Consider the following 19158-nt stretch of genomic DNA (forward strand, 5'->3'; position numbering starts at 1 on the left):
AATATTAGTTACACGCAACGAATACATTAGTTCTACCTAATCCGAACTTCATGTGCAGCACTGACTCAGTCAATTCTTCCAGAATTACAACTGCAACAAAATTTAAAGACAACAAGCAATAAATGCAATATGGAAGGCACAATTATTTTTATATACTAATACTAACCTGAACAATCCAGACCACTTTTTAAGAAGTGTTTCATTGTACTGGTCTCTTATCTCAAATAAAAGATCAAAGAGTCGATTCACAGGGAAACCATAACCCTAAAGTATAAAAATGAAAAGGATGGATAATTCCAGTACTAACTTGCTCATTCTTATTATACCTTCAAGCCTCTACAACAAGACTGATCAATCTTATCATTTCTACAAATCAGAAGGTACTACTTCAAATACACAACTTAAAGATCGTTACATTCTTACAAAATATTTTTTACCATGCTTTCAGCTGTCAAGCAAAAATCTGTCCCATTTTTCTGTAACATTTTAACTTGATATTTATGCAAACAGCTAATCTTTTTTTTATCAGGCTGATAATATTTGCCAATGATATTCATTTGGTCATCCCCCTAGACAGTTAATGATAGCAGGACTGTTCATTCATGTTTAAGTTCAGAAGTAAAGCATTTACAAAGGACAAAAATGTTCACAAGATACAACGATAACAGAAACATAGTTATGAATATGCCGATGCTAACTGGATCAACCAGAATACACACATTCAGTTGGTAACAGTGAAAAGGAGGATCCAGGGCATAAAATACAGACATTTTTATTATTTAAAACATTATTCTGTAATTTTGCTCTTGACTTATATAAATGCGACATCAGAGGATCCAAAATATTGTACTCACTCACCTGAAGTTCAAATTTGGCCCTATGAATTTCAGTTAAATTGCTAATATAATACCCACCTGTAAAGTATCAGCAAATACCACAATGAGATTCTTCAGTTCCAGAACAAGGTCAGGATCATTGCAATATGACTGAAAGTGAGAAATTCTGGTTTTGTTAAAATGATTCAGAACACTGGACATATGTTTTCAAAGAACATCAGTACAAAAGAAAGGTTGAACTCTCCAGCCTTACCTGTATCCCTGACTGGCTGCCTTGATTAAAACAACTTAGACTCACTACCTTCATGCAGTGTAGTTACATAAAAGCATTTTCTCAATTTCTTATACAAACTAACATAAAAGCTCAGAAAAAAAATAAACTAAAATATGAAATACAATAAATGTTACTGTTGTAAAATACTCCTTAGACTACAGACCAATTATAGTAAAAATGATATCATATAAAGAAACTGCTGCTGGCAAACATCAGAAAGAGAAAGGTAAAATTCTTCAACATTATCTGATAACAAAAATTATGCCCAGCCAGCCTGGTAAACTCTGAAGCAACTTGCTAGCAGGCATTCTCAGCGAACAGAGATATTTCACTGGATTCCACAGAGGAATAAGACATATCAGGCAGCACCATTTGAGCTAGAGTTGAAATGTAACTTTAGAAGATACATTTTGAATAAACTGAAATACTCAGCTGATAGAGAATTACATTCTAACACTATGAATTTTTTTATAATACTGTGACTACAACATAAACATACTACTACTATAGCACTGAAGAGATAGCTTGGAGGGTTTTACTGGTGTAGTTTATTTTGGAAACACAGCATTTGGAATGATAATTAGGAACTATTTCCTGGTGGTGCTTTCAGTGCTGAACCATTCAATCTGATCTAATGAAGAGGTCAGTTGAGACTAATGAGGAAGGATTGCAATAATAACAGCAGATTAACTCTGCATATTCTAAACTGCTGGACTAAGAGAAGGTTTGGAAGACCCAGTGAGTTGTAAATCAGTGGAGGATTATGCAAATAGCCCATGGCTGTGGATCACAGCCTGATACTGTCAGGAACAACAAAAGCTTGGCAGGCTCCCTCCCAAATCTGAGCAATTTTTAATCACAAGGAAAAGAAAACACCAGAGAGGTTTAATTTTTCACTTTGTCATCATCTCAATTTAAAATACGGAGAGTTCTTAAGTAAAAGGATTTAAACTGAAATACTGATAAATCTTCTCACTTACCGAGTGTGTTCTAAGAACAGCAATGATCTTTGAAAGGGCCATGTTCCAGAGTTCATCAGTATACGTTCTAGTTACCAGTCCTTGGGTTACATGTAAAATATGGTCTTCCACTACAAAGAAACTAAAACAAAGCAATACTTCAGTTAAGTTTTCAGTGAAAGAGTAGAATTCTCTTTAATATTAAGAGACAAGTATAGTTAAGCCCTTTCCAATTGGAGCCATGACACTTTGGTAGATTTGGTGTTCGGCTTTGCCCAGCATTAAGTCAAAATGTGAAAAACTTGTTTTGTGCCAGCTGGAGCCTAAATTACTGGAGGGTCTTTGGGAGCACTGTACTGGTAGGATGTGAATGCTCTTCACTGATCAGATCCAGCTACCACTACCCACATCATTTATACAGAAGCTGAAGAAAGTTTTTAGACAGTGGGAGAATAAAGGATGAATTAAGAATCACTGCAGTAAAACTGAAGTAAATCTCCATTTAGGAAACTTACCCTACAATTTGACTGAAGTATCTTCTGTAGCCTTCTACTGTTTCATGCTTGCAATGAAAAAGAAAACAAGTTTAGGAATAAAAATACCAAGTATTAGGTACAATCTAAGTCAATGTGAAGTATTGGTTACCATGCTTGATTGTGGCTGCAGAACTAGTCTTGCTTGTTTCCTTCTTTGCTTTCTGTAGTAATTTTCAAATATTTCTCCATCACCCTAAAAGAAGACAAAAGTAGTTAAAGCAAGGTATATAACATATTAAAAAAACACTTATGAATTTAAGAGTAGAATAAACTGTTTTAAATTAAGATACATATTATGCATTTGTTTCACACATGGATTTATTGCCTTCTTAATGAGGTTTAAAATGCATGAAATATAAAGAATACATATTTGTATTTAAAAGCAGAAAAAATACATACAAAAATGTTGTTTATGTCTACATATTGTCATAAAATATTATGCATTTGAATAAATATTTATGCTTATGCATAAGACGTGCTATCTATTGTTCTACAGCGGAAACTCACTGTGTCTTAAAATGTACCTTCAGGTTAGTCAAGAAATTGATTGCACTGCAAAGTTAGAATAGTATTTCTGTGTTTATATGATAAACTTGGATAATGCATGCAAGAGCTTTGTTGGAGGAAAAAACACCTACAATTTAATTAATATTCACTTCTTCCCTTTGGAATTGTGAAATATAAAGATTTTTTATTATTATTTTTCTCCTACCACGGTCCATGAAATACAACACCCTTCTATGCCTAATGATTACATTGTGAGGAATTCAAGTGACATCCTAGCCATCTCATTAGGATGACCATTCAGTGGAAACCATCTGTCCACTTGAAATTGGTGCTGCACTGACTCATCTACCAATTGAATAAAATGTAATTTGTATGCAAGCAGAATATTGCAGCTTAGCATTTTTAAGGTTGCAGTTTACATCATGAACCTATAATTAGGCTCATGCTATTTAGCATTCCATTACTTGGACTTCCAAAAAAAGTCTACAAATCAAAATTCTACAGAGATTTCATGCTGTTTAGCCAACGTGACTGGGTTACTTTATAAGATATTAAGCATCTTTAACAAAAAAAAACTTAATTTTTATCATGTAAGTTTGTAATGGTTCTTTCATCAAAGCATGGAAGCAAAAGAGAAGGATTCTGAGGAGGTTTATCAACAACTCTTGATAGTGTTACCATGGCTTATTAATTAGATGATGTTGGCACAAAAAACAGAAGTCCTATTCTGAAGTCATCAACAAGCCTTTTTGTTAAGGGGCTAAGGGCCTTTGATACCACACAGCACTCCCAAATTGTTTTCTGTCTCCAGTAAGTTTGGAAGCTCGCAAACTTTCTTTTTGTGCAAACCCAAACAGTAAATCCTCAGATCAAGGACCCAACATCAAGACCCTTAAAACATGACAACCAAAATCACATATTACTTTTCAATGCCATCTATCAGTTTTACTTCCTGTTCCTTTATTAAACTGAGAAAGTATAAGCAAAAGTTGTCAATTGGTCTATTTCATATTTCTCAACTTATTTCAGACGTATTTCCTCTGTTAAAAAAGGAAAAGAAAATAAAAAGCAACCTTATCACTTTTATAATAGTTTTAGCAGCCTGTCTTTTTGTTTCTTTTCACTGAGATGAATAATTACCGGTGTAATTACTGATGCTTTTGTTTCAATTTCCTCTTTAAAAAAAATTAACAGTGGAATAATTCTTTAAATATTATTTCAGGATATAATTTTTCATGCTACACACTACAGGCAATTCAAAGAAAGACTACACGCAGCCTGTATTTTCAGTCAGGTTCAGCTGAAATTGTAGAATTAGAGATATTTAGAAGCATTTAATCTATATGGCACTTGTTCTGTATGTATTGGAGAAATAAAATAAGGAACATTCAACTCAAAATAGATCTCTTTAAATCCACCTTAGTACATACCAAAACTGAGTAGATGTGCAAACATCTATAGACAGGAGAAAAGTCCACAAGATCTTGAGCAGTTAAAACCTGAGGAAAGGAAAAAGTTATTAAGCTTAAAATGCATACAGTCTGCTGATATATTACCAACAAAACTGGTCCACTTAATCAATACTTTAAAGGAATTGCATTCATGTCATCAACTTTAAAGCTGAATGATTTGGTTAACAGACTAATAAACTTAAGATTAAAATGAGTAAGAAAATATACTGGGATGGAAGTCAAAAGCAAGATTAAATTAAGGCCAGCAAAATTAACTATGTTGACAGGATTTTTGGCTATAAAAAACTGTTATTTTAATAGAAAGCAGAAGGAGCTTGTATAAATTACTTGAAGAACAACTGCATCAGTTTTTTTCACCAGTAACTTTAGGAAAAACTGTTCAATCACAGAAGCTCCCTCCTCTCTCTGTCTTACTGTATTAGATTGCATTTCTGTTGCAAAAACATTCTATTCACTGTGTTTTCAGAGCACCAGACACAAAGATCTAAATATTTTCTAGTTTATTCCATTTATGGATATTGAATATTCAATAGCTGAAAGACTGCTAACAAAAACTAAGGTTCTCAACAACGAAATGCCCACTTTAGCAACAATGGAATATTCCAGGGCAACACATACATTATGTAACTTGCAACTGAATTCCTGAATAATTACAAGTTGAATTCAGTTGAATAATTTCATGCCCTATTCAATTGAATGGCCCCAAATTTGACACTCCATCTAGCATTAATGAAGTTAATATTTTGCACTTTGTTTTCCTCCTTAAATGAAGATCTGGGCATTGTCCAATGAAGATGTTCTCTTATTATTCCATCTATATCATTCCACCAATAGACAGAACACTGCAAGCTTTGGTCAATACAACTGCCAAATTCACAGTAAATAAGATTTAGTAAAAGGCTACCTCTTCATCATGTTCATCATCTTCTTCAAACGTTCGCTTCAATGTCATTTCATTCTTAGATTCCAAAATTCTGCTTCTACCTAAATGCATGTTCCGACCGTAGTTTACATTATTATGCTTCTGAAGAGTGGTGCTAAAGGTTTTCTGCTGTTGTGCCTGTTTTGAAAGTAGCACCAATTAAGAGGGATATAATTCAAATTTTATTATTTAAAAATTATGCTATGTCATGAAAATCAGGTGGTCCTATAGAATGCAAATCAGTGTAATTTCAAGCTGTTTGCTCTCGCCCTACTCTGATGATTTTGCCCTCAATTGATTTGGGATGACAAATGAATTCAACAGCTACTTTTTACATAATTCTTCCCTAATCCCCAGAATGCAATAGCAAAAATGTAGAAGTTATCTCTAATTTTCCCAATAATAAACTGGGAGCACAGAATCAATACTCATGTACAGTTATCACAACAGTGTTTGCCAGCTATTTGTTTTCTGTCTTCAGTTAAGCCCCAGTGAGCAGACAGCTGCAGAAGTCAAATGCACTCAAATGCACTGTATTGTCCATATTGCTGAAAGAAATGCATCAGGTTAGCATAGTATTATTTTGTGATTGGGATGTACAGGGCTGGCACAGGACAATACAGCATCCAGTAGCCTTGTTGACAGATACACTCAAGTTTCATTTTCACTCATCAGCTCTGCATTTTACAAGAATTTTGTTTCTGAAAGACAAAACAAAATTCTAAAAACTTCAGATGAAAATGTGGCAACCCAACATCACAGCAAAAAAAAAAAAAAAATCAAAATTTTACTCACTGCAGCAAGAAAGCTGCAACATTCATTAGCAGTACTCAATCTAGTAATAAAGAAGTATCATAAACTATGTTAATTAAACAAGTTCTTGAAGAATATATTTGCAGCTTTAGGTCTCTTTTCAGTAGGTAATAGCACTGAAGTCAACCTGGCATATAGGCTTACCTGCTTCATTGCAGTTTCCCCAATTCTATCAGAATGCTTTCGAATACTCTCTAAGAAATCCTTCAGATCTGACATAGAAATTTCTTTTATTTCTTCACGTAGTTTTGGAAGATTTTCTATCATTATTTGGCAGAATCTGTATTGGCTAACTCTGGGAAGATACAGATTTTCTAGTTGTTCCATTGTCTTCAAAGCAGAGTAATATCTACAAAGAGATCAAATTATATGGCTTTCTTATCAACTTTTAATAAAATACATTTTTAATCATATATAGAATATCATAGAATATTAATATAATACAGGCAATCAATTGGCATCTAATGAAATTACTATGTTAGTCAAATGAACAACGTGAAACAAAAGGTCATCAGTACAATGCTTTAGTTTTGAGAAAATAAAAAACAGTCAGCTGTCAGAGTGACCCAGTCAAGTTGAGATTTTAAGTAGGCTTCTATGGTACTAGCCGTTCTGATCAACAGATTCCTAATGTCACATGCAGTAGCCTGTGGAATGGAGGCAGTAAAATCATAACAGTAATCTCCATTTCTACATCAGTTTTGTTATTGCTGTTTAAATTAGTTTCACCTTTGAAATGCAAATTGTCAATCACTCAGTGTTGGAGTATACACACCAAACAATGAAAACAATCTTGGAAACTCATGCCTGTACATATCTGGCCACAAAAATCCATACTCACTCTCCTTTCACCATCTGTAGCTGGAAAAGGTGTGTATAAACTTATCTCCAGCTTACCATAAATGATACATCTAATCTGCTGTTCTGACAAATTACACTATACCTCACCAACAAAATGATTATGCTGAACAAGTTTTAAGGTGAGGGGGTTTTCAAAAACAAAGAAAAAACAACAAAGATCAGATAAATTTCACTGTTCTTCAGTTTACTGTTAGACTACAGACTATATGTATCAGAAATATGGAAGAAACAGCCTGAGAGAGCGTCAGGGAAAAAAACACAAAGTAATTTCTCTCATGTCCATAAAATTACGTACCACACATTAAAAGCTATTTTGTGAAAATTTACATAAGTGACAACAAGTCTAAAAAAAACACTCCAGTTAAAAGTAAGTATAAAATGGGATTCCATTCTACACAATCAAATTCTATTCTGAAATAAATACGTTTTTTAATTTTTTATTTATTTTTAAGATTTTCCCAATCAAGGCAATCATTAGCTAAGCTAACAGTTCAGCATAGCTAGAGGATGGGAAAAGCCTTCTCTTTTATTCCAGAACAGAGCAGCTTTCAGAAGATCGCAAATAAAGAGGTTTCAAGTGTAAATTAGCAGCTTTTGTTTATTATATACTTGGTTTATATAAAATATACATTAGGCAATGGGAATGTCGCAGATAAGAAAGGGTCTGGGGGGTTTATGTGTGTGGTTTTGGTTTTTTTTTGTTTTTTTTTTAAACTAGCAAATGACCAGGGGGGCCACATGGTGAGACTTCTGGGGAATAAAACCATAATAGTATCAAAATTGTATAAAAGGTTTGTATTTAAACTATACAGATCAGCTTATCAGAACACTACTGGTTCATCTGAAAGGTTTTTGAATGCTGTCTCTAAGATGAGAATTAACATAATCCATTTAAAATCCATTCTAGAGTCCCTTACTAATTACATATATATGGAGCTCAGGACCTTGCCCTTTTAACATCTGTTCTGGTAAAGCACTGAAATCTTATTAATTTGAAGGTCACTTGTAAGTCAGAATTTAAAAAAAAAAAAAAAAAGCATATCATTTCAAACAATGATGTATTTGTATATTTTTCTTTAAAAACATTCCACAGACTTAATTCGATGTTGAAAGTTTTGACAATAATATAATTATACCATATATTATCTATCATATGAATGTGAACATTGCTTATTTAAATATAAATTATTTAAAGAAGCATCTTCGATGTCATTTCTGTCACATTAATACATCAGTCCCTTGTCTATTCTTCTAGCCTAATCTTTTAAGAAAACATTCTCCAACATGGATTTCATATTATAAGCTCAGAAACCAAAAATAGAAATCTGAAACACCAATAGAGTTCATAAGATAAGATTATACAGAACTGATCCATCTTGTCATCAAGACCAAAACACTGTAAAGCAGACTGACCTATACTAACATCTTCTCTATAAATGAAGAAAGCTAAAACCAGCAAGAAGCAGGGAGGGAAAAAATAAGGAAACAAAATCAGAAGATTAACATTAGTGTTTTATATGATCTAAAGAAAAAGAAAACAGCTATAACTTTGAATTATTACCAGTGCACACAAAGCAAGTTATATTCTAAATGACAGAGAACTTCTAAGATTTATCAGTGGAATTTCATTTGAAAGCAGTTAAAAGATATACTATAACTTATTTTAAAAAACCTCCAAGTTAAACTAGAGAAGTAAAGCTGTACAGGATAGGAGCAACTCAAATGCCATGAATTTTATTAAGCAGAAAGCATTTAAATGCACATGTTAATATAAAGAAATGTATATTTATGCACTAAAATTCCCTGATGGATTAAAACAAAACAAAACAAAAACAACCTTGAAATTCTCATTTAAATATTGTTAACAAACTTAATTTACAAAGATTAAAAAAAAAAAAAAAAAGTTTTCTGACTTCTGTTCTGTAATCCTGCTTATTACATTTCCACTGAGTAAATATAAAAAAAATTCTGTTCCCTATCAAAACATGACAAATTTGAGGAAATTCAACTGGAATTTTTCAGTTTTACCATGAAAGAGTCAAATTCACACAGATGCTGAAGAGAAATTACAACTGAAATAAGTCACTGCACAAACAACTTCTTTATTTCCAGTTGTCTTTGTAATTCAAACAGCTAGTTTTTAAGCTTCTCTACATTTTCTTTGTTTGTTTGTGTGAAAGAAGATCTGCGAATTCCCAACTAGAGCATCAATCTACATTCTGCTGAAGAAGCTGGGAAATTTCTCCAAATACATATAACCAAACCCAAACACAGCAGCCATGCCAAGAGAGCTGCATGAAGCTTGGTGGCCAAGAGAGCTGCATGAAGCTTGGTGATCTTATCTCTGACTTAAAACTAGAGAAGGAGAAAGTTCCACCAAAATACATAATAACCCCAACAGGTCTTTAGGAGAGCAGTGCAGAAACTAGGCCTCTCCCTTGTGCTTCCTCATCTAAGACTTTAAACCCTTCATAAATCTTACCAGCCAATTGTGTCTGTTTAGAGCAGATTCCTCAATTATTTTCTCTCACAACTATAGTTCTTGTCAACTTGTGTTATGCATGGCTCAGGAAACAGATAAATAGGATACAGAGCCTTTCACCTCTAGGTCATCAGTTCAAACATAACCCGTATTGGCAGAGACCAAAAGTTGCTACCAATTGATAGCTTTTTGAATCCTCAGTAGATCTTCATTCTGTCTCCATAAAAAAGAATGTACTCCAGATGCCAAACCCCACATTATCTTACTAAGCTGCCTATCTTGGAGAAAAGAAAACAGAATTCCAATCTTTACCATCAAATAAGTACCCGCAGAAGTGTAGAACATCCACACTTCCTTCTTTTCTTTCTTAACATTTCTTAAGAAATGTTAGTTTTATTCACATTGCAAGATTTAAAGGCAGTGGAATAATGAAGTTATTACTAAAAGGCTGCAAAACAAACTCAAACAAAAAGAGATCTTTATTCTTTTTTTTCTTCTTCTTCTTAAATACAAATGAAAGCTTAGCTGCATTAACAGACCTCCCTGAAGATTCATGAGAAAAATTATCTTTGTGCAAATTAACAAGTGATATGAATGCTCATATCTCCAGTTCTTCCAAGAAAGCATCACAGCAAAGCTTATTAAGAAGGTCAGTTTTGAAATTCTTTGGACTTGCACATATCAGCTATGAGGTATCAGTACTGGTGCTCTGGATGTCCTTGCCACTGCTGGATCACTTAATAATAAAGACCAAAATGCATTCATCCTTCAGACTTGTTTGGTAACTCACAAGTAAATTAACATTTGAACTAATCATGAATTCCGTGAAATATCCACGTCTAGCTAGTATTATAGGAATTCTAAGTCACAGGCCAAGTATTAAGTGTAGAATAACTAATGAAAGAGATACCTGAGCTGTAGCAGTAGCCTGCAGCAGAATCTAAACCTTCTGTACTTTGCGTGACTTCAAGGTATGATACATCAAAGCTATGGCATCTCCTCTTTCCCTTAGATCTTTTTATGGTATGACAATGACACGTCCAAACCCCTCAATTCAGTATACTATCACTTGACTTGCAACATTTAAGATTTCCTGTCTGGCAAGCAACTCCTTCCACGGGAAAATTGTCAGACCTGTACCTCCTTCATAATGCAAATTTAGATTGAAAGAGTACTGATATTTTTTTTAAATCCCATCAACCAACAGTAGACTACAAACCTGTTAGTAAACATGGAGACAAAGCACTAAAAGCAATCTGCCATTTTATCTCACGCAGGTGAGATCATCTTTCATGATGATGTTAGGAACTATAACATCTCCTACAAGCCAGAATGTTATTTGCCTTGCTTGGCAAAACGTAGACCTTGATCCCAGCATTTCCACATCATCAACATGCAAAATGTAACAGATTCTGCAGACCAGCAAGCACAAGGAAGTGGGAAGTGGTCCAGCTCGGACAGCATACCCTGCACTACAGTCTCTGAGCAGAGTATCTGGGATACTGGACTTTTTACATATTTCTGCTCAGATGCTCCAAGAACATTGTTACAGCACACTGCCAGCTACTTTAAGCTACTGTCATATCAGTGTCCTGTTCAGAGGAAGTGGTGTAGAGTAGGTCAAGTTGCTGAGATCTACCAAACTGGTCCCCATCCAGCAAGTTTTGATTGTAATGCAAAAGCACAAATTCAATTTTTTATTAAAGCACTCAAATTTCTGCAAAAACCTCCCAGATAGCACATGTACACAAGTACCATGTAGCACACACACCAGTGCGGAAGATGCAACACATTTGTTGAAGCTCTGCTTGATCAGAAGTTTATGGTACATCTGATGCATTTTGGACATGTCTGCACCCAGGCTTTAGAGCTGATTTGCTCTTGCACTACTCATGTTGTTTAGGATTTTCAGATGTCCAGCTTTATGGCAAGAGGTGTTGGTGATTCATATAATAGAAATCCAGGCAAGAGAAATCTATATGTACAGTCAAAAAACAATTTTAGATTGTTGTCTAAAATGTACACATCTGACTATGCACAGATAGTTCCACAAGGAAGCAGTCAGGTCCAGACAGAAGTGTTAGTGGGAGCTTCCTGCAGTGGTGCCAGGCACACAGAGACACAAGAACTATGATCACAAGTACAACAGGGAAGAGAAAGAGCAATCAGTGTCAGAGGCTGCGCGAAAGGCAGCTATGGACAAGGTGGACATGATCCTGTAAAAAGCAGGAAGAAGAAAATAGCAGTGGCATTGCGGGGGCAGGTGTCCACGAGGTACAATGCAGCAGCAGCCCCTGGGGGACAGGGACAGCAGAGCAGCCACAGAGAGAACTGGGAACACTGGCAGCAGCAGAAGCAAGTGGCTCCCTCAGAAGATGGAAAATGAAGAAACAACAGATGAAGGAGGTACCCGTAAAAAAAAAAAAATACATTGTACAACTTTATTTTTCATTATGTTTGTTGCTTGTTTGTTTTTTTCTTAACACAGTGGAAAAGACAAAACACTTTTTCTCCATGCCATTCCCATAGTCTCATACACAAAAGATCAGTGTAGAGGTATCAGACAAGTCTGAAGAAACATATGGAGTGAAATGTCCTTTTCCCTTAATTTATAAATTTGATTCAAATATATAATGACAGACTAACCAGATATTACTGTACTGTGTAAAAATCTTTATTCCCTAAGAGTCTTGTTGTTATCACATCTTAAATTGTCTCAAATATTTAAAAAAAAAAAATAAAAATTAAATTAAAATCCATTTTACTTCACATTTCATAATCATATTATCACTGCATTTAATGCTATTTAACTAACCATTATTTTCCATAGTAATCATTAAGCTTCTAGAAGTTCTTATATTTAGTACACTATTTGTTCAATTGTAATAGCATTCTTGAAATAGACCAAGTATTATGAAGACTCTAAGTCCATACAAAAGGACTTTTACATATATTTGTCTACACCAGTTTTTGTTAATCTGCCAGTTTATTGACAGAAGGTATATTTTGCTAATAAAAATAAATTCACTCACCTTTTTACTTTCATCTGTTCTTTTAGTTTGCTGTACATTTCCAGCACTGCATAAAAACAAGCAGATTAACCCATGCATCTTATTGTGGTTTTAGTTAATAAAAAAGGAAATATATACTGTAGAGGACAAAATAAAGGATGAAATTTGTCTAATTGTCTAAACCATACTAAACTTGTCAAATTCAATTCCTTCTACGATGGTAATGTGATAAAACTAACAAGAAAAAAAGGGAAAGAAAAAGAAACTGACCTCTTAATAGCTTTTAACAGGAAAAACAACTAAGATGAAACAGAACAGTAGAGAATATATCAAGCATATTTATTCACTTACCACAACTTTATCTATTTTAAAACTCTACAATCTGTTTCCACTAAATGACAACAGTACCCTCTACTGTAATCAGAATAAGTCAGCAAGACTTTACAAAAGAAATTCTCAAATCCAAAGTACCATACTACAAGCAGAGAATCCTTATAGAGCTGTGTGCAATCCCATAGTATCACTTTTCTGAAATGTTATTTGGAGCCTTTATGCTTCATTATAAAAGACTGCAACAACACAGAGCTAAAGCACAGTACCAGGTTCAAGCAGAAAAATTCATAATTTTTGAAGAATTCAAATAGTTCAAAAAATAAGGAACAACTTTATTATTTAGCAAATGAGAAGTATGACTACACTTCAAAGTACATGCAGATTCTTTATTTACACCATTTATATCTTTCCCAATGCTTTCTCAAAAAGTGGCAAAATTACCTTACGTCAAATACTGTCAAGTCACAGAATCGATATGTCAACACCTCTCTAAAACACCATGATCCTTTTGCTAATCTGGATCTCATAGGGCCACAACTTCAAAAATAAAATTCTTTTGTATTTTAGCCACTTACTGTGACTTACTTTTTGTCATTACTGTTATTTACCACCATCTTTAGCCATTTGTCACTCACCTGGAAGACACAACTGTAGTTTTTCCACAACTGTTGTAATATTCCTTTGCTGAACTCTACATCGAATGATTTCCTCTGTTTGCGCTATCACCTTGGAGGTTTTTAAACAGAAAATTACAATTAAATTATGCAAATACATTTAATTTGCTACATTCATAATGCCCATATAGGAAGCACCATTTCTCACCTCTTTCCCAGCATCCTGAAGCCTTCGGTTGGTATCAGTAACTTGGACCTTAAAAATAATTTCACCTTTGTTAGACAAATATGCATATATTGCCCTGATGTGACTGCTCACCCTTGTAATCAGATCATGCTTCATGAGAAACTTGGAACAAAGAAATGCAAATTCAAATTAACTCTACAGCTTGAACTTGAACTTTTGATCGCAAAGGGCTTTCGTTAACTTCAATTACTTATGACAGTTCTTTCTAACAGATTCTGTGGCAAACTTCTCAAATTTACTTGGGATTTTTGAACTTTCCTTGTTTCTGTAGGTCTGTCAAACAATTCAAATCACTGACCCAATTGACCACTGGTCCCTTTTTGATAACCTCAATGAGCTCTATGGGCCATTCATTGTCTGTAAGAAATGGTGATTGCATTTTATGGTAATTAAACATTCATACTTTGCTGAATGCAAACACTGGGTGGTTGATTAACATCAAACGTGGAAATCTCCAAACCACAGCAACATTTTAATGCTGCAGGTGCAGGCAAAGCTCGACCTCAGATTTTCCCACATAGTAAGTGACTCATTAGGTCATCATAATAAGGAAGCACATTCTAGTTTATTAAAAATCTCATTAATTTCTGAACAAAGATGCTCAATGACCTCATTGACGCTGTATTTGGTCTCTTGTTATCTGAATATCCTTTATATAATGCTCTTCTAATCATAACCTCTGATGAACTATACTCTTTCTGTCTGGTGTGCATATTTTGCTCTCAAAAGTGTAAAGAGAGCTAAAAGGGATGGATCTCATAATTCACAATAATGCATTCTGATTTGTGAGTAAATCTTAGCTCTCATTTCTAAAGAAAACTACTAACTCCACCTACTCTCCTACTCATTTATAGTGTAAATAAAACATATTTTTCAGAGATAATTGCAGTCTTCTTACTATTCTAATCAAAATTTGAAACTTTCTAAGGTCTGACATGTAAACATATGATTAGAAAAAGCAGACCAACATAAGAATTCATGGTTTTGCCAGTACTTTGCTATCTGTTATTCTTTACCACGTGAAAAAGCCTTTAGAAACCACAAAATTACTTTGCTAGCATTTTCTGAAAATGCATACAGGTAAAATCAGAATTAAAGCTAATATAATATTTAACTTCATAAATGTATTATTGCCTCAGACAAAACAGTCTTCATCACAAATCCTATGGAATCCACTTTAATAAAAAGTTTCAAACAACAGAATGTATGTGGTAAGTAATGAAAATTCTATTCTTCAGTAGAAAAGTTGAGTCCCCCTTTTTTTCTTTTTTCTTTTTTTTTTTAAATTCAAAGGCAATAATATAAAACCTGAAAAACTATCTCCTTACCTTTAATTTCTCTGCATCAGCTCTAACTTTAAGAAGTTCTGTGATAGCATCCACAAAGCCCTGATGGTGAAAATTGCACATCTTTTCTATCTCCCTGTCATGGTTACGTATGCAGGCATCTAGTTTTTCCATAAACCTCTGATGTGCATTTGGTTGGTCATCATATACAGACCTGTTAAATACAGATAAGAAAATCAAAGCTTACTTCTTCCCCAACACTTAAATGCAGTATGCAAGAATCTTTATTGAAATGTCTCTTAGGAAAAAAAAAAAGAAAAAAAAAGGAAAAGCATGCAAGCTTGATGTTATGATACCATTATTTGTGATGTACTCCACCAAAATCAGCATTAAAACAGATAGTACAAAACTGAGAACTGAACCCAGCCCTTATGGCATTAATCCAGGTGCTTAACCAGTTACATCATGGTTGACCTGAGCCTCACTGGTCTGTTGTTTATGCCCTAATGCTCAAACACGGATACAAAAGATGCCATTTCTCTGACCACCTCAAATGGCATGGATCGCTTTTCTATCAAATTCCACTCTTCCCTAAATATAAGAAAGTGCAAATATACAAATGTAACACTCCAAAAAGAGAATTATCCAATGACATCAGTGCTGGGTAACCCCATCCAAAATGACTGGAGCAGCTGCCAGAGCCAGGCCTGCCTGCAGCCAGAACAGCCTCTGCACTGCCCTCCTCCAGCACCCCAAACATGCTCTAGGGCAAAATCACCACATGCACACTTGCGATGAGCCTAAGGCTGCTACTGAAGTGGGACCTAGCTTTCAGGAATGGCTAAAATCAGCTCTTTCAGTTTATTTTACTAACCGTTTGAATACTAAAATTAGAAACCTCGAGTAGGAAACATGACTGCAGAAGTAACCAGAGTAAGTGTTGAGCGGTTTCAGAATAGAAAGCTGCATGGAAAAACACTCAGGCATGACAGCGAGCAAAGGAGCCAGTGGGCAATTTAAAGCAAAAAATGAAAGGAAAAAAAAAAAAGAGAGAGAGTGAGAACTGCATGGGAAATCAAAGGTACAAAGTCTTCCAAGACAGGGAGCATTCAATAATAAAATAAAAATCAGGAGACTGAAAATCTTGAAATTGCATTTTTTTAGCCTCTAATGCCCCTCCATTGTTACAAAGATGTCTCCACTAATCTGTAAGGCAAAGCTGTTTAAAATAAATAAATAAAAAGCAATTAGAAGACAGGGGAAAAGGAGTTGATGCTGTCTGCAGCAGGCTTTGGTTCAAGAGCCAGATAACAGTGAGCCAAAGCCCCCACAGCTGCTGAGCAGAGGGAAAGACTGTAGCCCGAAGTACAGAAAAGCTACAGAGCTGTTGAAGCAGGTCTAGAGGAAGGCCATGGAGACACTCAGAGGGCTGGAGCACCTCTCCTATGAAGAAAGGTTGAGGGAGTTGGGCTCATTTAGCTTGGGGAAGGGAAAGCTTAGAGATCTCCTTGTGGCCTTCCAGTACTTGAGGGGAACTTACAGACAAGAGAGACTGACTTATTACACAGTCTGATAGTTATAAGACAAGGGGAATCGCTTTAGAGTAAAAGAGTAGAGATTTAGATTAGATTTTAGAAAGAAATTTTTTTACTCAGAGGGCAGTGAGGCACTGGCACAGGCTGCCCAGAGGAGTTGTGGACACCCCATCCCTGAAGGCACACAAGACCAGGTTGAATGAGGTGCTGGGCTGTTTGATCTGGAGAGTGGCACTCAACCCGTGGTGCTGGTGTTGAAACTATATGGTCCATAAGGTCCCCTCCAACCTAAGCCATTCTGTGATTCTATTATCTACAATTATATGAAAGCACTTCCCTCCCCTCCTTCTTGAAGAAGTTTGGCTTTGCACAGTCTTCAAGATCCTCTTTTCTAAACAGACAGCTGAGTTCTGCTAGTCTGGGTCATCAGTGCCTGCTAAACAACACTATATCTGAGTGCCTGGTAAGAACCTGACCTTTTAAGGAAGATCAAAACACTTATAACTAGATTCTTGATACTTTTTTACTTCCTTTTGACCTTGGGCAATATACTGAGAGAAGGAATTGAATCTGGAGAAGTAAGGAAGGCAACAAACTGTCTCACACGGCAAAGGAAGAAAGTCAGTTCCTGAGAGCCTGCTTGCTAACAAATACTCAGAGTAAAATCTACACAATAAAACATTCCTGTTTGCCTGATGAATCAACCCCTGAAAGTCATGAGGATTATCCTCCATTGCTTATGATAGGAAAATAAGGGTAATGTGCTGAAAGGCTGGCTCCTTCCTCCTAAGTGCACCAGAGGAAAATCCACAGCTGCTCATATGTGAAATGGAGCATTTCCTCACAAAGAGGAAAATGCCCCTCACCCTTTCCACCACTGCAGTGACATGACAGCTGGAAGGAGCCACAGTGTGTCAAGCAGGCAGGCTCCTCCTGTGGTGCCTGGCAGGCTGCCTGCAAGGGACACCTCACACTGCCCAGAGAGGCTGGGCCATGAGGGCTTTGGTAGGAGATGAGGAGTGACCCCAGCTGCCAGCAGGAACACTCACACCCAGGGCCTGGCACTGGTCAGAGTGGGAAGCAGAACTGGCTGTGGTGATGAAAGGCGCCAGATGCAATCCTATTAAGTGAGCTTACTGGACAAGTTGTTGGCATCTGAGGAAATGAGGGGAGACGTGTAGGCTGTATCACTTATACCTTTAGAAGAATGGGGAAGGGATGAGAGAAAGGTGTGACAACTGATATTGAATGCTCTGAAATACCACAAGCTGGTTGTATGAGCATTGCTACAAGAAAAGGCACTGAAACCTGCAGGGCGGGCACAGAGGGACACCCATCTGCCACAGAATAACATTTCTGGAGCAGAAAAAGAGTAAGAGGACTAGAGGCACCCAACCATGCCTTCACAGATACTGTGCATGCATGAGTCCCCCCTGCATGGGCCACACACAAAGCCTATGCTGGATGCAAAACCAAAATGAGAAAAAAGCTCTATTTGTTGCTGCTTTCCTCCATGTTTGGGTCTTCTTGCACTGTTCTCAAAGAAAAATGAAAATGGAGTTTTCACTGTCACAAAACTAGAGTTCTATCAGTGCATACTCACACTCTTCAATACACCCGTAAGCAAAAACAGGAGTAAAACACAGCTGACTGAATACATCTAAAATGAGAACAAGGCTGTAAAAAGATGCTGCCAGGGGTACCCCACTGCTGGGTTTGTATTGCCTGAGTGTCTGCTTGTGGTCATAGCACTGCCTTTGGATCTAGCTGCTCCCTGGTGTTCTGGGACTCACCAATAGCTGCAGTTCACCACTTCTGATACTTCTGCATCACATTCAAATCTACAACCATTGGCAGACACATTTATGAAACAATGAGTGACATAATTAGTTTGCTATCAGGAGATTTCTTATGCGTGTAAAACATTATCAAACAACTCCAGACAACACAGCCAAATTCTGCAACTTCATACAGTGTAGCATAGGCAGTGCAGTAATCACCATTATAAAAATCAGTGTTTGTTGTTTTTTCTTAGTGATAAAACAACTTATATCTCAAGGGAAGGAAAATAAAAATGTATTGGTTGATAATTCACAGGATTATTATCATTATATTTAATTCAAACCTGTATGTGTTTAAAATTACAAAATATTAATAATAATATTAATAATCAATGCACTGCCTCCATCAAGAGATTACCCTACTTTATTAAAACAATAGTTGCTATTTTATGTTCTACATAACACTGCTTTCCGGAAGGACACAAACTAAAGGAGACCTAATTGATGATCTATGATCTGAACTTGGATTCCGATCGAGCTTGAGATCCACCAATGGTACACATTTCTCGTTAATTACATATGTCAAGAGCTCCACCTGGTGGGAACAGTAACACATCACCTTCCTGCAGCATGCTATGGAAAAAAAATCCTGAGATAGGACTGCTTATCTTAAAAGGAAAAAAAAAAAA

General features: G+C 35.7%; 1 protein-coding gene across 11 annotated transcripts in view; it reads right to left on the reverse strand.

Moving 5' to 3' along the window:
* Nucleotides 1–19158, reverse strand: part of EXOC6 (exocyst complex component 6) — an 80023-nt gene that overhangs the window by 46143 nt on the left and 14722 nt on the right. For 10 of the 11 annotated variants that reach the window (XM_015867193.2, XM_015867192.2, XM_015867198.2 and 7 more), the window contains exons 2-13: nt 15196–15367; nt 13829–13876; nt 13642–13732; nt 12695–12740; nt 6464–6668; nt 5489–5644; nt 4543–4611; nt 2715–2798; nt 2585–2631; nt 2091–2211; nt 915–986; nt 167–264 (exon numbers count right to left, since the gene is read on the reverse strand). In XM_015867193.2, coding sequence (XP_015722679.1) covers nt 167–264; nt 915–986; nt 2091–2211; nt 2585–2631; nt 2715–2798; nt 4543–4611; nt 5489–5644; nt 6464–6668; nt 12695–12740; nt 13642–13732; nt 13829–13876; nt 15196–15367 — 1209 coding nt within the window. Of the gene's footprint in view, nt 1–166; nt 265–914; nt 987–2090; nt 2212–2584; nt 2632–2714; nt 2799–4542; nt 4612–5488; nt 5645–6463; nt 6669–12694; nt 12741–13641; nt 13733–13828; nt 13877–15195; nt 15368–19158 lie in introns of those variants that run through there. The other variant, XM_015867202.1, reaches the window with a different exon arrangement.

This window comes from Coturnix japonica, chromosome 6 (assembly GCF_001577835.2).
Source record: "Coturnix japonica isolate 7356 chromosome 6, Coturnix japonica 2.1, whole genome shotgun sequence".
NCBI classification, from domain to species: Eukaryota; Metazoa; Chordata; class Aves; order Galliformes; family Phasianidae; genus Coturnix; species Coturnix japonica.